Source organism: Anneissia japonica, unplaced genomic scaffold (assembly GCF_011630105.1).
Source record: "Anneissia japonica isolate Jap-2015-1 unplaced genomic scaffold, ASM1163010v1 scaffold288010_len917306_cov203, whole genome shotgun sequence".
In the NCBI taxonomy this organism is placed as follows: domain Eukaryota; kingdom Metazoa; phylum Echinodermata; class Crinoidea; order Comatulida; family Comatulidae; genus Anneissia; species Anneissia japonica.
The window spans coordinates 139,180-157,627 of record NW_022715767.1 but is presented as its reverse complement, the minus strand read 5'-3'; the positions used below and the strand labels follow the sequence as shown (position 1 = coordinate 157,627).

Sequence of the window (18,448 nt, the reverse complement as noted above, 5' to 3'; positions counted from 1 at the left end):
TTATGGATCTACAGTAAATTATATATTTATACAGCAGCAAGACACAACAATGTAATAAAGGTGTGGTGTTTCAGTATGATATATTATATAAAAAATACACAAATTATCTAAAGTGCTTTTATATAAAAAAGTGAAGTTAATAAAGCCCTGTCCAGACTAAATTTTATTTGACAAAAACAAGTGACATGCTTAAATATGGTCATCATGACATCACATCATGACCATATATAGCACAAGTGGGCAAAGTGCATGCGGCCCGACAGCGATTTGTTTGCGGCCTGTGACAATGAATTTTTACGGCCCGACACCCATTATATGTAAAAATTAACATTAAAACCGAGAATAAAGTGGTGTAAAAGCAGTGCCTGGAGGTTTTTGGAGCTCGCTGGAAGCATAAAAGTTTGGGTGCGGCCCGCGGTGTTAAATTAAAAATTCACTTTGGTCCTCCGACCGGTTTTTATGCCCACCCCTGATTTATAGGCACATCATGACTATATATGGGCATACAATTCGATTCTGGACAGAGCTTTAAATGCATATTGAATGATAATGATTAACAATTTTAAAAGTGCCATGATCCAAAATGTGGTATAAAAAACTGAGTCTTTAAAAAAAGGCTCTCCTATGTGCTGCAATCATTCCTCCATGACAGTTAAAAATATAAACAGCCTGAGCTTGCCACCCTTAACTGGCTGTTATATAGTGTGCAGACATTTTACATTTGTGAAGTTACTTGAATAAAATGCATTTGAATGGTAAAGATAATCAATTTTTAAAAGTGGCAAAATCCTGAGGTCTCCTATCCTTGATTGGCTGTAATATAGTGTGTAGGCTTCCTATTAGTGAGGTTTTGCACGCCATCACACAAAATTGCTGTCGAATATGGCGGATGTACAGGACACACATCCTCCTCACTATACACATGTACAGTATGTTACAAGATGCTGTAAACCATCAAATAATTATATTACAAATACACATAGTTAAATATATGTCTATGTTGTCTTGTCAGCCATCAAATTTATAAGATAAATATTCCAGCATAATCCTGCACAGGGGAAGACTGTTAATTTTCGACAGCCTTGATTTTCCAATGCTGTTTCGAATCACTATTCGACACATATCTTGCAAAGACCGAGGATTCCCTGATAAAAAAGAACAGAAAAAAATATTATGAAATAATTGTTAAATTTGTTTCAAAATATACAACTAGAAATTCTTTTACGGTTTCAGATAGCAGTCAGTATGGTGCATTGGAAATGCTTTAGTCATGCTATCAAGAGATTGGGAGTCAAAGTTTGAAGTTGTCTTTACTCTCCTTCAGAAATATGTGACAAAATACTGTATAATATTGTCACATTGTCTCTCTCTCCACTAAGAGCAAAAATGAGTAAAGGTATGTTTTGAATACCAATGCAGTGTCAACCAGCTGGAATAATTTCCAGAGAGCACATTAGTAATAATGTGATTATCTAAAATACAGTACAATACAAATTAAATCATTAATAAACAACAAAAGTGGAAGTGGTTTGGCACAGTAGGAACGGTTTGGTTTCCCAACCTTGAGGTCGGGGTTTCAATCCCTTGCTGTGCATTTCGATTGTGCATTTCGATTTATCTACATTGCTTCTCTCCACCCAGGAGTATAAGTGGGTACCTAAGGAGGTTCGAGTGCAAAAAGCGCTGATATATTTCATGCAGCAAACTATGGAATTTCCCCCATAGGCATCGTGAGATTTAGTTGTATAGAGCGCTATATTAAAACCTGAATATTATTAATATTATATTAACAAAAAGTGTTACTGTGCATATCAAACTTACGTGAAACTTCTGTTAGATATTGAAGGCACGGACGATCAAGTGAGGATCTTTGTCTGGCCACTGCTACTGGAGTTAAGCCATCCTCGTTCTTATTCACACAATCAGCACCATAAGCATAGAGTATAACACATGTATTGAGATCGTCTTTCATGGCCGCAATGTGCAATGGCGCTTGACCATCTTCGTAGTGTTTTAAATTTGGATTGGCGCCATGCTGCAGTAACATTTTTGTACAATGGGAACGTCCTTTCATGATTGAATACTGAAGAGGAAGACCAACATCCGTATCTATATCCGCTGACCAGTTGATTAACATTTTCAAGCAACCTATCCTCTCCCAGACTATGGCGAGCACCAGCGGAGTGATTTCTTCTGTACTTTTCGCATTGACATCTGCATGATGTTGCAGGAGAAGCCTGACACAGGCCGTATGACCATTCCTGACGGCTAGGTGTAGTGCAGTCAGTCCTTCTTTGCCTTTCTGGTTAACAAGTCCCTGTTTAGTGTGAGCTTCATCGTATTCAAGGATCAGTTTAGCCATGCGTGTCTTTCCATTCATGGATGCGTAGTGCAGGCATGTGAAATGTGCTATCTTGTCCGGTATACAGGGATCACCTTAAAATAATTAGATAAGGTGTACTTTTTAATAAAAATAACAAACTTCAAAAAGAATAGTATCAACTTATCTTCATCAATGGGGAAAAAATGTACAAGGAGTTACTGAATAGGTTGTTTTTTATTTTAAGGGTATTAACAAAGTACACTCTAAAGTAAAGCTTTGTGGATGGACTTAAGGTATATGTAATCCATGGGCGAAGGCTGGAAAGGTGCAGACGCACCCCCTCTCCCACATTACGGCAAATTAGTTTCACGAAGTGCGTTAAAATACTAAAACATGATCATTAAGTTTTCATTGGAATAGAGATTAAGTTCTCCATTCTCACACACCAGGCTGTTTTCCCCACCCCAGACCAAAACCAGCCTATGCCCCTGTATTCATGCTTAAAAGAAAAATAATTTCTATTCACTCCACCACACTTAACCATCAGACAGATACTCATTACTTAAAGAAGGATGCCATATATCCGTCTAAATTTTTTTTCATTGGTTTACTGATAGAGTGGTGGATGCATGGGAAAAAGACAACATAAGATAACGAACGATAATGGTACATTCCATGATCTGAAAAATGCACAAAGAGAAGGTCAGTTAAGTGCATAAGTGAACACAATGACAAATTTTGTATTTTGTGATCAATCTGTTTATACGTTATTAAAACATGTTTTGTTTCTCGCTAAAATATTCTCTGTATTTATTGTTTACACCTACATAGAGTACATAGGCCTACTGCCTATACCAGTTTCGAAAGTTGGCCTATGTAATCTATGTTGGTTGTCATAATTATGTCTGAATATTTCATCAGCCATGGACCATTCTGTTCTCTGACAACGCAGTTAACAGTTCATAAATGCCATAAGCTCTGAGCACGAAGGGGCAAACACTGGGGGATCTACGTGGCCACCTGGCCCCAGCGTCTGTTTGTTTGCTCCGCTCACAAACTTAACGCTCACTTCGCTCACTTATTAGGGCCCCCCAATAACAGTCACCGCCAGGGCCCCACAAACTCTGTGACGGCATGAGTTTTTTCCCAGGTGACAATTAAATGACATACCTTTGAATTCAAGTAATAACCTCATCATTCTGTCCCGTGAATGGTAGGCTGCAACATGAAGTAGAGTCCAACCAAAACTGTCAACATTATTTGGTGAAAGTCCACTCTCTAATATCCTTCTCACATCCTGAACTTTTAACAATGCAACAGCAGTGCGCAGCTTTTGCTCATTCTCCTTCCTTAAGCTTAAGTTAAGTTGTTGACTCCTTGTTCTGATTCCCTCTGCCATTATTAATAACCGTTAACTGCAATTGGTATGTAATTGTTGCACAGAAGACATGTCAACTTAAAAAAAAATATGAAAAAATACAGCTTTTATTACGGTATACATTAATGCATTATCATTCCTTTGTTTAGAAAATAAGTAGGGAGAAGTACAGTAGTCACATTTGGAGGAGTTGAATAGTTTGGTGGTTAAGATGCTTGCCTTCAAATCCCAAGGTCCTGGGTTCAATTCCTGTGACAGTAGGATTTTTTCTCACAACTTAAAACAACTCCACTCCAAAAACCCGTTATGAGAAAGTTATATTAAAGCATAACCAGGCCCTGTGGGAGAACGCTTAGATTTCTACTGAACACGATACCCTTAAAGATATTACTCAAAAGCCCAGTTTACACGAAGACTTTTTTTTATTGAAAGGGCCAGTAAAATTTGACTAATGACCTGTCATGGTATTGCTGGTCGTGTAAATTGGGAAATTTTCCATTCCATAAAGGGACGTAGGCTAAAAAAAAAAGCAGGAAAACAGGAAAACATTCTGAACAATAAAATTGGATCAATATAAGTAAACATCTGGATATATATGTTTTTTTTAATAAGAATAAACCTATCTATCCCTGATTTTAACTCTCAAATTTGAGTAAACTGATGGAAAAGCTATTAAAATTCCAGAGAGAGAAACTCTCCTGAAAAAGTTTGCACCGGTTCAATTTTTTATAGGCCTTGCTTGGGTAATAACCTGTCAATCATGTACCTCAGTTTCAGAGCAATTTACCCAATTTACACGGAGCAATTTCATTGCTAGCAATTTGACCGGTCATATTGCTAGCAAGAATTGCTCCGTGTAAATTGGGCTTAAAGGACTCTTTTAAACTCCCAATGGACATTCTTGGAATGTTAATAGCTTTTGCAGTGAATTTGGATCCTAATTCATTAGTTCTTTGAGAAGTACATGGTCAACATCCTATTTCTGTCCTGCATGTCCTCATCCTATTTTTTCCCCCAAAATTGTTAAATAATACAGTGTAATTATAAATAAGTACAGTGTGTAGTGTATTGACTTTAATATTAAGTGAATCAATGTAGTGTTACCATTTTCTGGAGAAGTCAATGCCTTTAGCATTGTTTTTTTTTTCACTTTGTCAGGACCATTTCACCATTCCAAGACCCTATAGTTGCCTGAACATTTCCTTGTGTAAATTGCAGCACAATGACAGGTCATTAGTATAGTCAAAATTTTATTGCCCTTTCAATACAAAAGTCTTTGTGTAAAGGTGTAAAGTGGGCTTAAACACTGATCCCTGACACCCAGTACTGCCACACCATTAATGTCAATGAAATTTACAAGTTCCCAAAGGCTGTCCCTGGATTGATTCACCTGGATGATGTTTAGTGTAAAAAGTTATAAAATAAAATTTTATGCTACAGTGTAGTGGCATAACTACCACTGCGCAGAGTGTTTACTACCTGTAAAACAATGACTTCATGCTCATTTCAACAACAAATCACCAAAAATATACTATTTGTTGTTGAAATGAGCATGAAGTCATTGTTTTAGTAAACAATCTGCGCAGTGGTAGTTATGTCACTACACTGTAGCATAAAATTTTATTTTATATCTTTTTTAAAACCTTTTTAAAACAATTATGGCAATGTGTCGATTTCTTATATGAAATATTTTATTATTTATTTTTCCCACTTAATTTTAAAATTTTAAATTTTAACTTTCATTTTAATGACTGTTATCCATTTTGAAGTCTTATTTTATTTGTATTTTATGTCTTGTATATAATATATAGATTTATTTTATGTTATTTTTTTCAGGAATTACTGACTCCTGAGTCAAGACTCATAGTGACATTTGTCGCTTTAGTTTTTCCTGACCATTTGTTTTATTGTTTGTTCTAATTCTTGTACAGTTTTTTTTTGGTCGAATAAATAAATGAAATGAATGACACAAAAAGACCATTTTTGTATTATTTTATACAGTAATTTCCATAGAAATATGTATCATTTATTATTAAACAACTCACTTCCTTGTCTGCTCCTTTTTTTTTAAAAGTTACAATAGAAATGCTACTTTAACTACAAATAGCAGACGGATATTTATTGGATATAAACTATGGATGGTAATAAAACAAAGCAATGAGATTAAAGTGAATGGCAGAGTGGGGGAAAGGAAGTGAGTTGAAGACATGAATAAACAATTCATTGCTGAAAGGTGAAGTGAAAATACATACAGTACATACATTACATCATTAATATAGCGCTCTTTCATGAAGATCAGAGAGCTTTTTGCTCTTTTTTGTATCTTTTACTAATATACTGTGACGATGCAATAGATCTAACAGAAGAAAACCAAAAGAAATACATTTGAATGGAAATTTTAATTGTTTTAAAAATAAATTTATGGTGTTATGCCAATATTATGTGTTTTATTTAAATTACCAGATTAAAGGTTCCTTTACATACATTAGTTTAAAATTATGAAAATTCTAGAATTATTATTATTATTATTATTATTACCGTCTATGGTTTAGGTTAAAAAATGTAATGGCCTGTGGAAGGAAGGGGAGAAGATATTGTTTAGTATAAGATATCTTTCACTTGTCACATTAAGATGCCAGCCTGATGTAGAGGGTTACTATCATCCTTTGTAACACAGATAAACTTACGCAAAGCATATTCGTGGAAGGCTTCACCAACCGGCCTCCTCCCTACATTCCTTGCCACTGTCAATTCTGACATTATTTCCCTTTGCAGCATTACCGCCCGATGCAAACAATAGGACCATACACATACTTAATATAATTCAATCTCTGTTCACTTTGATTGCAATAAAGATATTTGGAATTTAAATACTGTATGACAATTACACATAGGGAGATTCAAGTGGACCACTGTTGTAAATGCATACCAGGGTATATGCTATAGTACATACAAGTTATCAGAAAAAAACATAAACCCTAGGCCAGACTTAACTTACAGTACAAGAAATGAGGGTAATTTTAAGGTTAACAAGTTTAAAATTCTCACTGGCAACACATCCAGACGTTTGGACACTGCCAATTAACCAAGTACAAGTAGAAGGAATATGATGTTAAGTCTTTTAATTTTGTTTTTTTATAATTTTAGTTTAGGTGTAACCCCCATTTTCCTCAAGTTTTTAAATCAGTTGTGCTGTAGTTACAACACATTTGAAAAAAAATCACTTTCGAGACTGGAGCCTGGATTTTTAGTTTTAGGTACTAAGCCTAAATAAAACTAGGCCTAGCTAACTAGTAGCACATCCACGTGAGGGTGCTTGTCAAAATCCCAAATAAGAAAGTGTGACCATATTGGGAAAAAAGAAAATTTTGGGGTCACATGGGACCTTTTCCAGAGCTCTGATTGGGTATTACAAAAAAACCAATTTAGACGATGTTCTCCGATAATTTCTGATTCGGAAGGTGGAATTCCCACCTTCAAAAAACTTAACGGTGATATGTTTAGAACGATTCAAATCTTAATGAAATACAAACAAAAAAAATTAGAAAATAACTTACATATTAACACAAAAAAATTATGAAAATATTAACAATTAATATAATTACTATAATATAATGTTATTTTTGATGTAATTTAATAAGACTGCGCCCCAAGTGTTTAAATACCCTAGGCTAGGTAGAGTGTGAGCCACTCTAGGCCACAATATGGGTGATGTGACATCTACCACAACATGTGCAGGGAGAGGAGACATTGTGTCTAGGCTTAAGCCTGTTTTCTACTAGGCGAATTTATTTGTGCAAGTCAAAAGCGTTAGTTCATGAGTATGTGCATTCACATTTCTATTGGAGTTTCCCTTCATCAAAATCGGTAGTTTGAAAGTCTGCTTCTACTTTTTGCGAAGCCGAAAAAAATTTGCAGCCAATCAGAGCTCAGGAAGCGAACTAACACCTTTGATTTGCATGAATAAATTCGCCTAGTGGAAAACAGGCTTTAGCTAGGCTGTACGCGCAGCGCGAAAATTCAAGATACGTCAACATGCGTAACTCTGGAAAAAATTCTATTTCATTAAATTCAGCATAATTCTGTAGTAGCAGTCAGTTGAAGGATATATTTCTTTTTGTGTGTTCCCAGGCAGCCTAGTCTATAGTAGGTATAATACTATACCGGGGGGGGGGGGCAGGCCGAATACTGATCATTTAAATCGCGCTTCATTTCGGTCGCCGCTTATTTCGAACAAATATATGGAGCGCCAATGGAGTTGCAAAAAGGCAAAACCTAATATTATGAATATTATAAGTTTGTCAATCAGTTTATCATACGTTTTTTAAAATTCTCATTTTGTTATCTTTCTACTAATAACAATATATTAAAAAGAAAATAAAATGAGTACTTAAACAAAATTTCTATCAATATCATGAAGAAAATATATGAAATTTGGTATGTATGTATGCTGTTGTTGCGTTTTTATATTATATTTATTTTGCTTCTCTACATGAAATATAGATTACTCAATTAAATTCATGAAACATGCCAATATTATCAGTCAATCGGTTGTTCATAATCAGTTTTCGATGTTTTTTTTCAAAGTTTCATTTTGCTGTGTTATCCAACGAAATGAATATAAACGTATGATAAACTGACCGACGTACTCATAATATAGGCATATTTCATAATTTGATTAATCTATATTTCAAGTAATAGAAAAATAGTATATGAAAAAGCAACGAAAAGAAGAGCATATACATGTATACCAATTTGTTAGTATTCATTATATTTGCTGTTAAATATGTTGTTAGTAGAAAGACAACAAAACAAAAATAAATACCATCCATAAAATCGATGAAAATATAATAATATATTTTGTTTGTATAAAGATGTTGTTATTAAAAACATGAATATGATGACAAGTTTGATTTTTATAAATAACAACAAAACGGAAAACGTATATAAAGCCGATTGACGAACAACTGATTGACAAATAATATTGGCACATACAGTATTTCCTATTAAAATTAATTGAGTAATTTCTTTTTCATCATATATGAAAATGCAGCAAAAAGAGCATACAGTACATACAGTATACCAAACCCCCTTTATTTTCATAATTGATTGAAATTTTGTTTTAATTAGTATTCATTTTATTTGCTTTTTAAATATGTTGTTGTTATATTAAAATGATAACAAAAAAAAGTGTATGAAAAACGGATTAACGAACTTATAATGATTAAATTTTGCTTTTTCACATTTCCATTGGTGCTCCATATATTTGTTCGGAATAAAGTGCGACCGTAGTGAAGCGCGCTCGGCTACCCGCAGACCTAGGTCTATGCCGTCTTGCTGGCCAGGACTCGGAGGGGCCTAGCTAGGGCCTAAGTCTAGCTAGTAGTAGTACTAATCTATAGAGGCCTATTCTTTCTATTTGTAAAGTAACAGGCCTTAGTTCTATGACAAATCCTCAACCTAGGTCTAGCTAGCAAGGGCCTAGAGTTTTGTGTAGATAGGCTGGTACACTTGCGAGTAGAGAACAGACGTCAACCGTGTTATGATTGGTCAAACGAACACGTGACAGTGACAGGTCGAAGGGCAGCACATGCGCTACTTGTTTTGTTTTGATATGGAAACCATGCACATAAACTCAGTTCGAACAATAGAGCTATTATATCTCTATGGTTCGAACGCAACAAGATTAAAAAGGCATAACATGTTTATGAACTTATATTATACTTCATCCTCTTTCGGCTCGAATCAATTGGTGTTTCCCATCTGTCTTGGCAGTATAATAGTTAATTATCGTGTCAACAGTAGTTCTAGACTTACCACATATTTAATTAATAAATTATAACTTTATCATTATTTTTTTTTAACAATATAAGAAGAATAAGACAGCATCAGGGCTGCCAAGAGGGGAAACTGTGACAGTAAACTGCGCGGAAGGCACAAACATTTTTTTTAGAGGTCCAGTCAATTTGGAGGGGTTCATAGGGGACATTTTTGAGGGCACATGATGAGTAATTATTATTTTTGAAAGAAATATTGAAAAAAAAAAATGCTACCTTCAATTTCTATGTGCCCCCCTGGTAAGCTTGGGCCATGGGGACCTTTCCCCCTGCCCGCTCTCGGTGGCCCTTGACCTTTCCCCCTGCCCAACTCTCGGTGGCCCTGGACAGCAGAGGAAAAACAGTCTTTCCATGACGTAGCAACGGGTTGGTGAGTGCATGTAGTCCAACAGCAATAAAAAAATTACACCTATACATGTTTCTCCCGACGCAAATCCAGTTTTGTCTATTATTCCATCACGACAATAACAATTACTATCAACACTGCAGTACCCGCTGCTTACTTGGACTCGAATTCAACCCTGGCCATCAGGCGCAAGCTCGGTGGTCTAGAGGTATGATGCCAGGCTATTGATCTGGAGATCGTGGGTTCGAGTCCCACCCGAGAACAACTTGTGATTTTTTTCGCAGTTGTTTTCAAGTGTACTGTGTATTCGGTACATTTCCACGTCAGGTAGGGCAAAATTACACCTATACATGTTTCTCCTGACGCAAATCCAGTTATTGTCTATTATTCCATTACAACAATAACAATTACTATCAATAAAAATATTAATAATAATAATATTAATTGAGAATATATAGCGCAAATTATAAACAATGTTAAAATCAAATGCGCTTTAGACTGGAAGTTAAGATGTTTCCTTCAAAAATAACATTTTAATTAATTTTATAAATTAATTTTTAAAAGATTGCTTTTGTTGATATAGTACGATAGGCCTAGATTATTTATCATTTTAAATTTTTTTAATTATCATTTTTAAATCACCAAGTCGAAGATGTTTCTCTATCTGCAACCCCATCATAAAAAGTTTAGGCCTAGGTACTCTACCAACCACGTCATGGAAAGACTATTTTTCCTCTCCTGTGTATTTTTTTTACTTGTTAAAAAATATTTGAATAAAGAGTAGTAATTCATTTATTCATTTTTAATTCGTGATAAGTTTAAGAACTACTGTTGACACGATAGTTCATTACAGTAAAACAAACAAGTTTTTATGGCATGACAAGGTTTGTCTTGTCCTTTTGTATTATTGTTTGTAATGTTTAATTGGTGAAATAAATTAAATGAATGGTTGTTGCTTTCGAACCGTTTCTGTGCTGTGGTTTCATATCAAAACCAGTCAAAACAAACAAGCAGTACAGCATAGCACAGCACATGTGTGGTCTTCCTTCGACCAATCAGAACATGGTTGACGTCTGTTATCTACTCGCAAGTGGCCGGTACTAGTACTCTACTAGCCTAGCTTGGCCCTAGGCCTACTTTTTAAATCTGAACTTAGGCTTGGCCCTGATTCTATAGGCGCTAGGCCTCTATTAAAACTGTATTTAGACAAAACACTACACATTTCGTCCTTTGATGGTACAATAAAAATGTAGAAAACTGAATACATTACAATGAAGACCTAGTATGAGTCCCTTAGCCTGTTTCTAAATTTAAAATATATATAAATTTACAATACCTTTGCATCATAAATTTCAAACTATTCAATTTGCGACCTTTCAAACTTGCGCCCGCACCGGCCGGCCGGCAGTGTCGTGAGAAGTCTAGTCGAAAGAAGAAGCGCGGAAATCAAGCCCGCCCTCTTTTGCTTTGTATTTGTATCGTCGAAAAAAATAAGAGAGGAGCCATTTCCACAATTTTAGGACGGTAATATTTACAGATATTTCTAATGTTTATCATCTGACAATTCTAGTTAATGAATAGTTACTGAGTTCCTTATCATCTTCGATAATCAGATACATTAATTTTAAGATGGAGAACAAAATAGTTGTTGTGGAAAAGGAAAACCAAAAATCAGAAGCTGAGCCTAAAAAAAGTCCCCCGATCGACTCAACAGCCACTGACGATTTATCAAAGGAAGAGGTAAAGACGTCATTCTAGCCTAAAACTTAAAAGATAGCCGCAAGGCCTAGGCTTGTCCTAGCTAGGAAGAGACAGGCTTGAAGGAAGGAACGTAGGGCATACACCAGATTAGCTGTAATACTTGAAACAGTGTATTATCAAATACAATTCCTGCCTAGAAGTATTATCCATGTGGCCAACCAACATTTTAAACTTATTTTTATATAAATTTTTAATTTGTTTATTGTATTGTATACTATTATTATTAGGCCTATGGGGGGGCTAATTATATTGAATTTGCATTGGGCCTACACAAGGCCTGCTGCCCTGTATCAAGTTTGAGTTAAAGTGTAATGCATGGACCATGCATGGACCATTCATAATATGAACAAGATTTAGGCCTAGGGCCAGGCCTAGTTCACTTTTGACATTGTAGCCGCTAGAGTAGGCTAGCTAGGAAGAGTACTAAGAATACTAAGCCAATCAAAGTCGGGAATTTAAGCATGATTTATTTTGTTCCAGAAAATTTCACCAGAACAAGAAGCAGAGGCGAAGTTAAGGTCTAAATATGGAAATATGAGGAAACCGGGAGGATCTGAACTGTTGAAAAAAAGATTACAGCGAGGTGTAAGTTAGCCATTAACAAAATTTGCCCCACACACAATGCCAAATTTACTAAACATATTTTATAGTCTTCAACATTGCAGGATAAACTAACAAGTACAGTAATTGATACTGTACTTGCTCTTAGTCTATTGTTACACTATCTCCTTTCCATCGCTTAATATTGATGAGGTTATTATCAACCCTGCTTTTTCCGTTCAAAGTTTAGGTATTATTCTTGACCAATCCCACTTTTGTTCCTCATGTCTCCTCTGTTTGTAAATCCTCGTTTTTATTTATTTGTAACATCTGGAGAATTCGTAAGTACCTTAGTTCCAAGTCCACTGAAACTTTAGTTCATGCTTTTATTTCCACTAAGTTAGATTATTGTAATACATTGCTTGTTAGTTTGCCTGATTTTGTTACTCATCGTTTACAGAAAGTACAAAATTCAGCTTCCAGGATATGTTCACTTACTCCACATAAACAACACATTACTCCCATTCTTAAAGACCTTCATTGGCTTAGCATTAAACGGATAATGGATAACATTCAATTCAAGATTCTTTTGCTTATTTTTAAATCACTCTTTTTTAAACAACCATCATATTTGCTACATTTTCTTACGCCATACTCTCCAACTCGTGCACTTCGTTCTTCCGATAAATTTTTTCTTCAATCCCCTTCAAAAAGGAGAAAGCTAAAAACATATGGACAATGCTCTTTTTCTGTTCAGGCACCTTATCTTTGGAATCTATTACCTCTTTCTGTTCGACAATCTTCAAATTTAAACTCATTTAAAACTAATTTGAAACCTTTTTTGTTTACAAAATCATTTTAATTGGGTTAATTGTTCATTGCGCCTTTGATAATGTTTTCATGTTCTTTGTATTTGTAATGCCTTCAAGTTCTACATAATTTTCCTTTGCCCAAGCTGTCAACACTTATTCACACTGCCCTCTATGCTGCATTATTGAACGTCAATACACAGTATTGCCTATTACAGTCAAATTAGTTCTTAGGGCAAATAGAAATCATTACTCCCGCCTGCGTCAAAAAATCGGGAAATATTGATGCGGGAATAAAAAAAAAATTTTTTTGCCGCATCAGTTATTTCAACAGCATAAAAATAACAATGCAATTTTGTTTATAAAACTATAAAATTAAACCAGTTTTTATACAATATTTACTATTACAGACCAAATATAAACAGTCCCTCCCTCATCAATAAAAACAAAAGTGAAATAATCTATTGTTCCGATTTAAAAAAAAAACGCCCTCCCTCATCAATTTAAAAAAAAAAAGAGTGATATCTAATAATTTTTTCTATGTGCCCTTAGAAGTGGTCATAAATGGGAAATGGTTGTATTGATCTTCAGGTTGTGTTGGAGCTGAATTAATACAATTATGAAATGCAAAAAAATCATACTTTGTATGATTTGTTATTTATATGCCTGACCTTTGAACTAGGCATGTGCCCTTGGATCTACAAAATGGCTTATTAGAGGTTAAATCCTTGACTTTTGCAGGAAATAAATCCAATTTGGTTTTTTTTTGTATGTAATTCTGATGTGAAAACTTGAGTGTTTATATTTTTATTTCAACAGAACAAGTTTTTTGACTCTGGTGACTACATGATGGCCAAACAGAACCAGCAGAAAGTGAAGCCTGGAAGGCGACTGCAACCTGAGCTAGTGGTTGGAGGGATGATCCCCACACCTGCATTACTTCCCCAACGCAAACCGTCCGGCGGCAAGAGCAAGTTGGCTGCATTAGACCATTAGACTTGAAATGAGGTGACATCCCAGTCAGACCACACCCTTGCTATAAAATAAAACCATACAAGGGGAAGAATTCAATGTTTTTATCAAATATGAAATATAAACAGTGTACTCATAGAAAAATCTTATTTTGAGAGACAATTAAATTCAACCTTAGGCTCTGTCTACACTATTGATGTGACAAGTTTGTGTGATGTGACCAAATATGGACATTATGATGTCATATTACACCCAAATATGGGCACATGAATTTGATAGTGTGGACATAGCTTTAGCTTGATTCGCATCCAAATTTATGTGTCAAATATTTGTTTGATATGATAACATGCCGATGGGTACGTCACAAATATTTGTCACAGAAAACCTGAAGTGTGGATATAGCATAAAGTAGAGTTTCAAATGATCATTGAAGCTACAGCATAATCAAGTTTGTCTCTACAGATGTTTTGTACAGTTTAACTAGATTGATCAGTTCTTGTCAAGACATTGAAGGAGTACTACCAAGTTTTACCTTTTTTAGAATTGATTATTTCCAAGAAGGAATTTATACACTTCTTTGCTATTTAATTCAGCACGACAATCATTTTTTTATGCTACAGTATAAAAACCAGCATTATTGGCACACAGAACTGGTTGGAATACCAGTACAAACTTTGTATATTTTGACATTTTCAAATGTAAAAGTGTAATATAAAAAAAGATAGAAGAAAAAGATCATACTAAAACATTGCTTCATTTTGTTTTTTGCATCCCATAACAAATTTAAGCATGATTAAGTTTGGTTTCAACACCCACCCATTGGTGTATAAAATTCACCAAACACAGAAGGGTAACACATAGTGGGCCTGTATAAATATAATTTCCTGAATACCAAAGCCCAGATTAAGTGTGTGAAACATATGAAACTATAAGCCACCAATGAATATTTTGTACTACCATTTGGAGCAGACTCTCCACTGTGTGTGGCCGGGTCCAAATTCCACTCCATGTAAAGCCACATTTACACTAGACACGATGACGACATATCATCGCATACTTTCTATTCTTCAACACTGCACGCATCTGTATCTTCTTGTCGTGTCATAATCGTGTCTAGTGTAAATGGGGGCTTAAGAATGTAATGTTTTGAAAAATTATAAAACCAATGATTTGCGCTCCGATACTTTGGGGCGTTATATGACATGATGATTTTCAAAGTCTCATTTACTTAATTCCAAATTTCTTCAATTTTATATATTTGTCCATGTCATATTTTATTTGTTCTCTAACTTTGCTTATCATTCATGTAAAGTTAGAGAACAAATATATAACATTTTATTTGTTCTCTAACTTTGCTTATTATTCATGTAAATTTTCCTTCTTAAAGAGTAGCAGATTCTCCATCCTACTTGGAACCAGTTATACACTATTAGGTTTTTTTTTTCAAAACATTGCTTGTACTGTATACTAAGCTAATTATTAATTTTATGCATTTATTGTCACAATTTTTTACACATGCGACAGTTTAAACAGTATCAGAGATTTTGTAACAAGATATTGGTACTGTTTAGGCCAAGGCAGTTGCAGTAGCTTTGATTATATATTCCAAGTGTAAAGCTTTCCTCGCCATACGTTATGGGGCTTGATTTGCATAATGTATGGCGTATGTGACTGAATGCACAAAATGTTAAAACAGTAAAAATTCTTAAATGCAGTTGTATTTTGTTGCAGGGGAAATGCTGACATTAATATTCAGATTCTTTTCAGTATAGTGTGCTAGAATTATGACATTATTACACTGGCACCCACATCTCCCCTTAAGTTTGATAGGTCCAGATTGTCAACGTCCACATAATCCTTTTATTCAATTGGACGATTTTGAGCATAGATGCAGAAGTTCACTTGTATATAGCAGAAATAAATAACTCTGGAAAATAACTAATTTCGTTCTTCTTTTATTACACTCTACACGTTACATTGGAAATTACAACACATACCAATTTCATGGATATGCCTTAAAATGGTCTGCAAATTGAAAATAATTATACATTTACCTCAGACCCACCATGGGTTGTGGCTGAGGTTTAAAAATACAGTAGAACCTCGTTTTTACGTACCCCAGTTATACGAACCCTCTGTTTTACGTACGCCTCGTATGGACGATGACGTCATCAAAAACCCCGAAAATATTCAAAACAAACGGCCCTTTTGAGAGCAACCATAAGTAAAAAGAATATAACAAACTATAACAATAAACAAACCATAATGCAACATATTTTCATTAAACAGCAACGTTGATTGAGTCTAATACCGGGTTGTTATAATCTAAAACCACGTGAACTGAGTGAGATGAACAACTACCGATGCACAGTGGGCCAGAATTGTTTCAAAGTGTGCCAAAAGTCAAAAGAAAATACTAATTATGTTCATGTTAAGACTGTTTAAGGGGTTTTTGAACCTGCTGTATTCAATTAAACTATTTTTGAATATGTATGACATCATCAAATTACTGTTTTTTGATTGGATGAGTAAAATATTCATTGTAATACCTAGGCAGATTCATATTACCTTGGTTATTAGAAAATAGATTTCAACGCAAGCATATTTAAATATGTATGACGTCATTAAAGTATTTTTTTTTATTGGACGACGTAAAATTTAAGATCTAGACAGAATAACTTGCCAGAGCTCAGTATGACACGAATGAGGGTTTCTAGACCGGCAAATTCAAATTAGAACATTTTACACTTTATGTGACATGATTAAAATACATTTCTTCAAAGAAAAGGGTGGAAGGTGGAGTGTTAAGAAGACACCTGCAGTACCCCCTTAGTCCGCGTCCACCCCATCAGTCAGCCCTCACCAGTGAAAATAAGCACAAAAGATCACGGTCAAACAGACTGAATTTACCTAATATCGCTATAATTTGCGTGAGCAATAATTGTTGTATTTGAATAGATGCTAAATAAATAAATGAAAAAAAGAAATTAAATGAGCGGTACCACTTTATCGGGCATTTACCCCCATCCCATCACTCACCTTGGGATGCCCTTATCATCTCCAGAGGCAATTTGGCTTCAGATTTAGGATGGAGTCAAAATGTTTAAAAAAAAAATAAATAAAAAAATAAAAACGAAAGAGAAAGTGTAGGGAAAAAAAATGATTCCTAGAATAATTGACCTCAAAAGAAAGGGGGTCGAGATCCTCCCCGGAAAAATGTTGTTTCCTAAATGGCGAGAAATGATATTTCCCGACTTTTGAGGTGTATTTTAATGACATTTAAGTTTTTAAAGTTCAAGATTTTCCCTCCCTTGAAAACAGTCATGTCAACTTTGTCATTCTTACTACAGTAAACAGGCCTATGTGTGTATAAAAAAATGAGTACTTGCATACGTAGGCCTATTCTGTTTTCCATGAACCGATGAACCCCAAATAGGACGGTGGTGGGAAAATGTTGATTCCTATATGTCGGGAAACGGGTTTTCTCAACTTCTAAAATTTTGGTTTCCCTCTCTTGACGTTTTTTAATGAATCGATGAACCCTAAAGAAGAACCGGGGGAGAGGCGGAATCATGTTAGCCCCTGGAAAATGTTGATTCCTATATTGCGGGAAGTGAGCTTTTCAGACTTCTGAAGTATCTTTTAATGACCTTTAATAAAAAACAAAATCAAGGTTTACCCTATTGAAAACGGTCAGGTAAATTTTCTGATTTTTAATACAGTAAAGAGGCCTATTGTGTGTGTAGAGGTATAAATATGATTAATTGCTTACGCATTCTTTTTTTTTTTTTGAAATGGGGTCCTCCCCCATCAACATTTTGATTGACATTTCCGACATTTAATTGTCCAATTGTAACACAAAATTCAATAATCAGCTTACGGGTCCTGGAAAACTAAGTCTAGAATTATTTTTTAAATATTTATTTATTTAATGTTTTTGTCCAAGGGGGTGTGGTCCCTGACCCCTCCAGATCCACCAATGATCTCCCTCCCCAATTCACTCCTAGATATGACACTGGAAATCGAGTGTACTTGTTTTTACATTTGGCACCCAATGGCTGCATGAATGATTTTGTCGTATACCTTAATTAAAAAACGGCGCTTTTGTAGAGGGGAGGGGGGTATATTAAATCGCTTGCTAAATGCAGGGTGGCAGATATTGGCAGCTAAACTTAGCATTAACGTAAAGCTTAGGCTCTGCCAGGAATGTTGATGTCAAAAGCATGACGAAAATTGGTTTTATGAAAAAAATGTTTTTAAGCGTTTTTGGCTCATATTTAGTGTCCATTATTCTAAAAATATACCAATAATGTCATTTTTAATTTTACTATCTAATTTAGTTAACAATAGGTAAATACTGCAAGAAGTATCAAGTTGACTGCTTTCATCTAAGTAAAGTCATAGGGAGTTTTTCAAAACTGTCAATTTTATCATTTTACGAGTAAAATACAACTTTTTCATGTTTACATGGTTATATCACAC

The 18,448-nt window shown here is 34.8% G+C and overlaps 2 protein-coding genes and 1 non-coding gene across 4 annotated transcripts; 2 read left to right on the top strand and 1 right to left on the bottom strand.

Moving 5' to 3' along the window:
• LOC117109328 (ankyrin repeat and SOCS box protein 7-like) lies at nt 1–11,304 on the bottom strand. Of its 2 annotated transcripts, none has more exons than XM_033251606.1 (4): nt 11,221–11,304; nt 3,494–3,778; nt 1,822–2,436; nt 1–1,145 (listed from the first exon to the last, which is right to left on the bottom strand). In XM_033251606.1, exons 2-4 carry the CDS (start codon nt 3,720–3,722, stop codon nt 1,009–1,011), a joined length of 981 nt encoding a protein of 326 aa, XP_033107497.1. In that variant the 5' UTR covers nt 3,723–3,778; nt 11,221–11,304; the 3' UTR covers nt 1–1,008. The 2 variants fall into 2 exon arrangements, with proteins under 2 accessions (XP_033107497.1, XP_033107498.1); XM_033251607.1 differs by lacking the exon at nt 11,221–11,304 and adding an exon at nt 11,155–11,176.
• On the top strand, nt 10,077–10,148 carry Trnan-auu. Its single transcript has one exon. It is a non-coding gene; the product is annotated as a tRNA-Asn (tRNA).
• Nucleotides 11,305–11,347: 43 nt separating the features above from the next.
• Nucleotides 11,348–15,904, top strand: LOC117109329 (cAMP-regulated phosphoprotein 19-like). Its single transcript, XM_033251608.1, has 3 exons — nt 11,348–11,624; nt 12,126–12,230; nt 13,814–15,904. Exons 1-3 carry the CDS (start codon nt 11,514–11,516, stop codon nt 13,988–13,990), a joined length of 393 nt encoding a protein of 130 aa, XP_033107499.1. The 5' UTR covers nt 11,348–11,513; the 3' UTR covers nt 13,991–15,904.
• The last annotated feature ends 2,544 nt before the right edge of the window (nt 15,905–18,448 follow it).

Bases quoted from the DNA above. Each gene is read 5' to 3' on its own strand.
- LOC117109328 (XM_033251606.1), bottom strand. From the start codon at position 3,722: ATGGCAGAGGGAATCAGAACAAGGAGTCAACAACTTAACTTAAGCTTA. The intron at 2,437-3,493 runs GTATGTCATTTA...AATTATTTTAAG, and splicing joins GTTATTACTTGAATTCAAAG to GTGATCCCTGTATACCGGAC. The intron at 1,146-1,821 runs GTAAGTTTGATA...CTTTTTTATCAG, and splicing joins ATATCTAACAGAAGTTTCAC to GGAATCCTCGGTCTTTGCAA.
- LOC117109329 (XM_033251608.1), top strand. From the start codon at position 11,514: ATGGAGAACAAAATAGTTGTTGTGGAAAAGGAAAACCAAAAATCAGAA. The intron at 11,625-12,125 runs GTAAAGACGTCA...ATTTTGTTCCAG, and splicing joins ACGATTTATCAAAGGAAGAG to AAAATTTCACCAGAACAAGA. The intron at 12,231-13,813 runs GTAAGTTAGCCA...TTATTTCAACAG, and splicing joins AAAAAAGATTACAGCGAGGT to AACAAGTTTTTTGACTCTGG.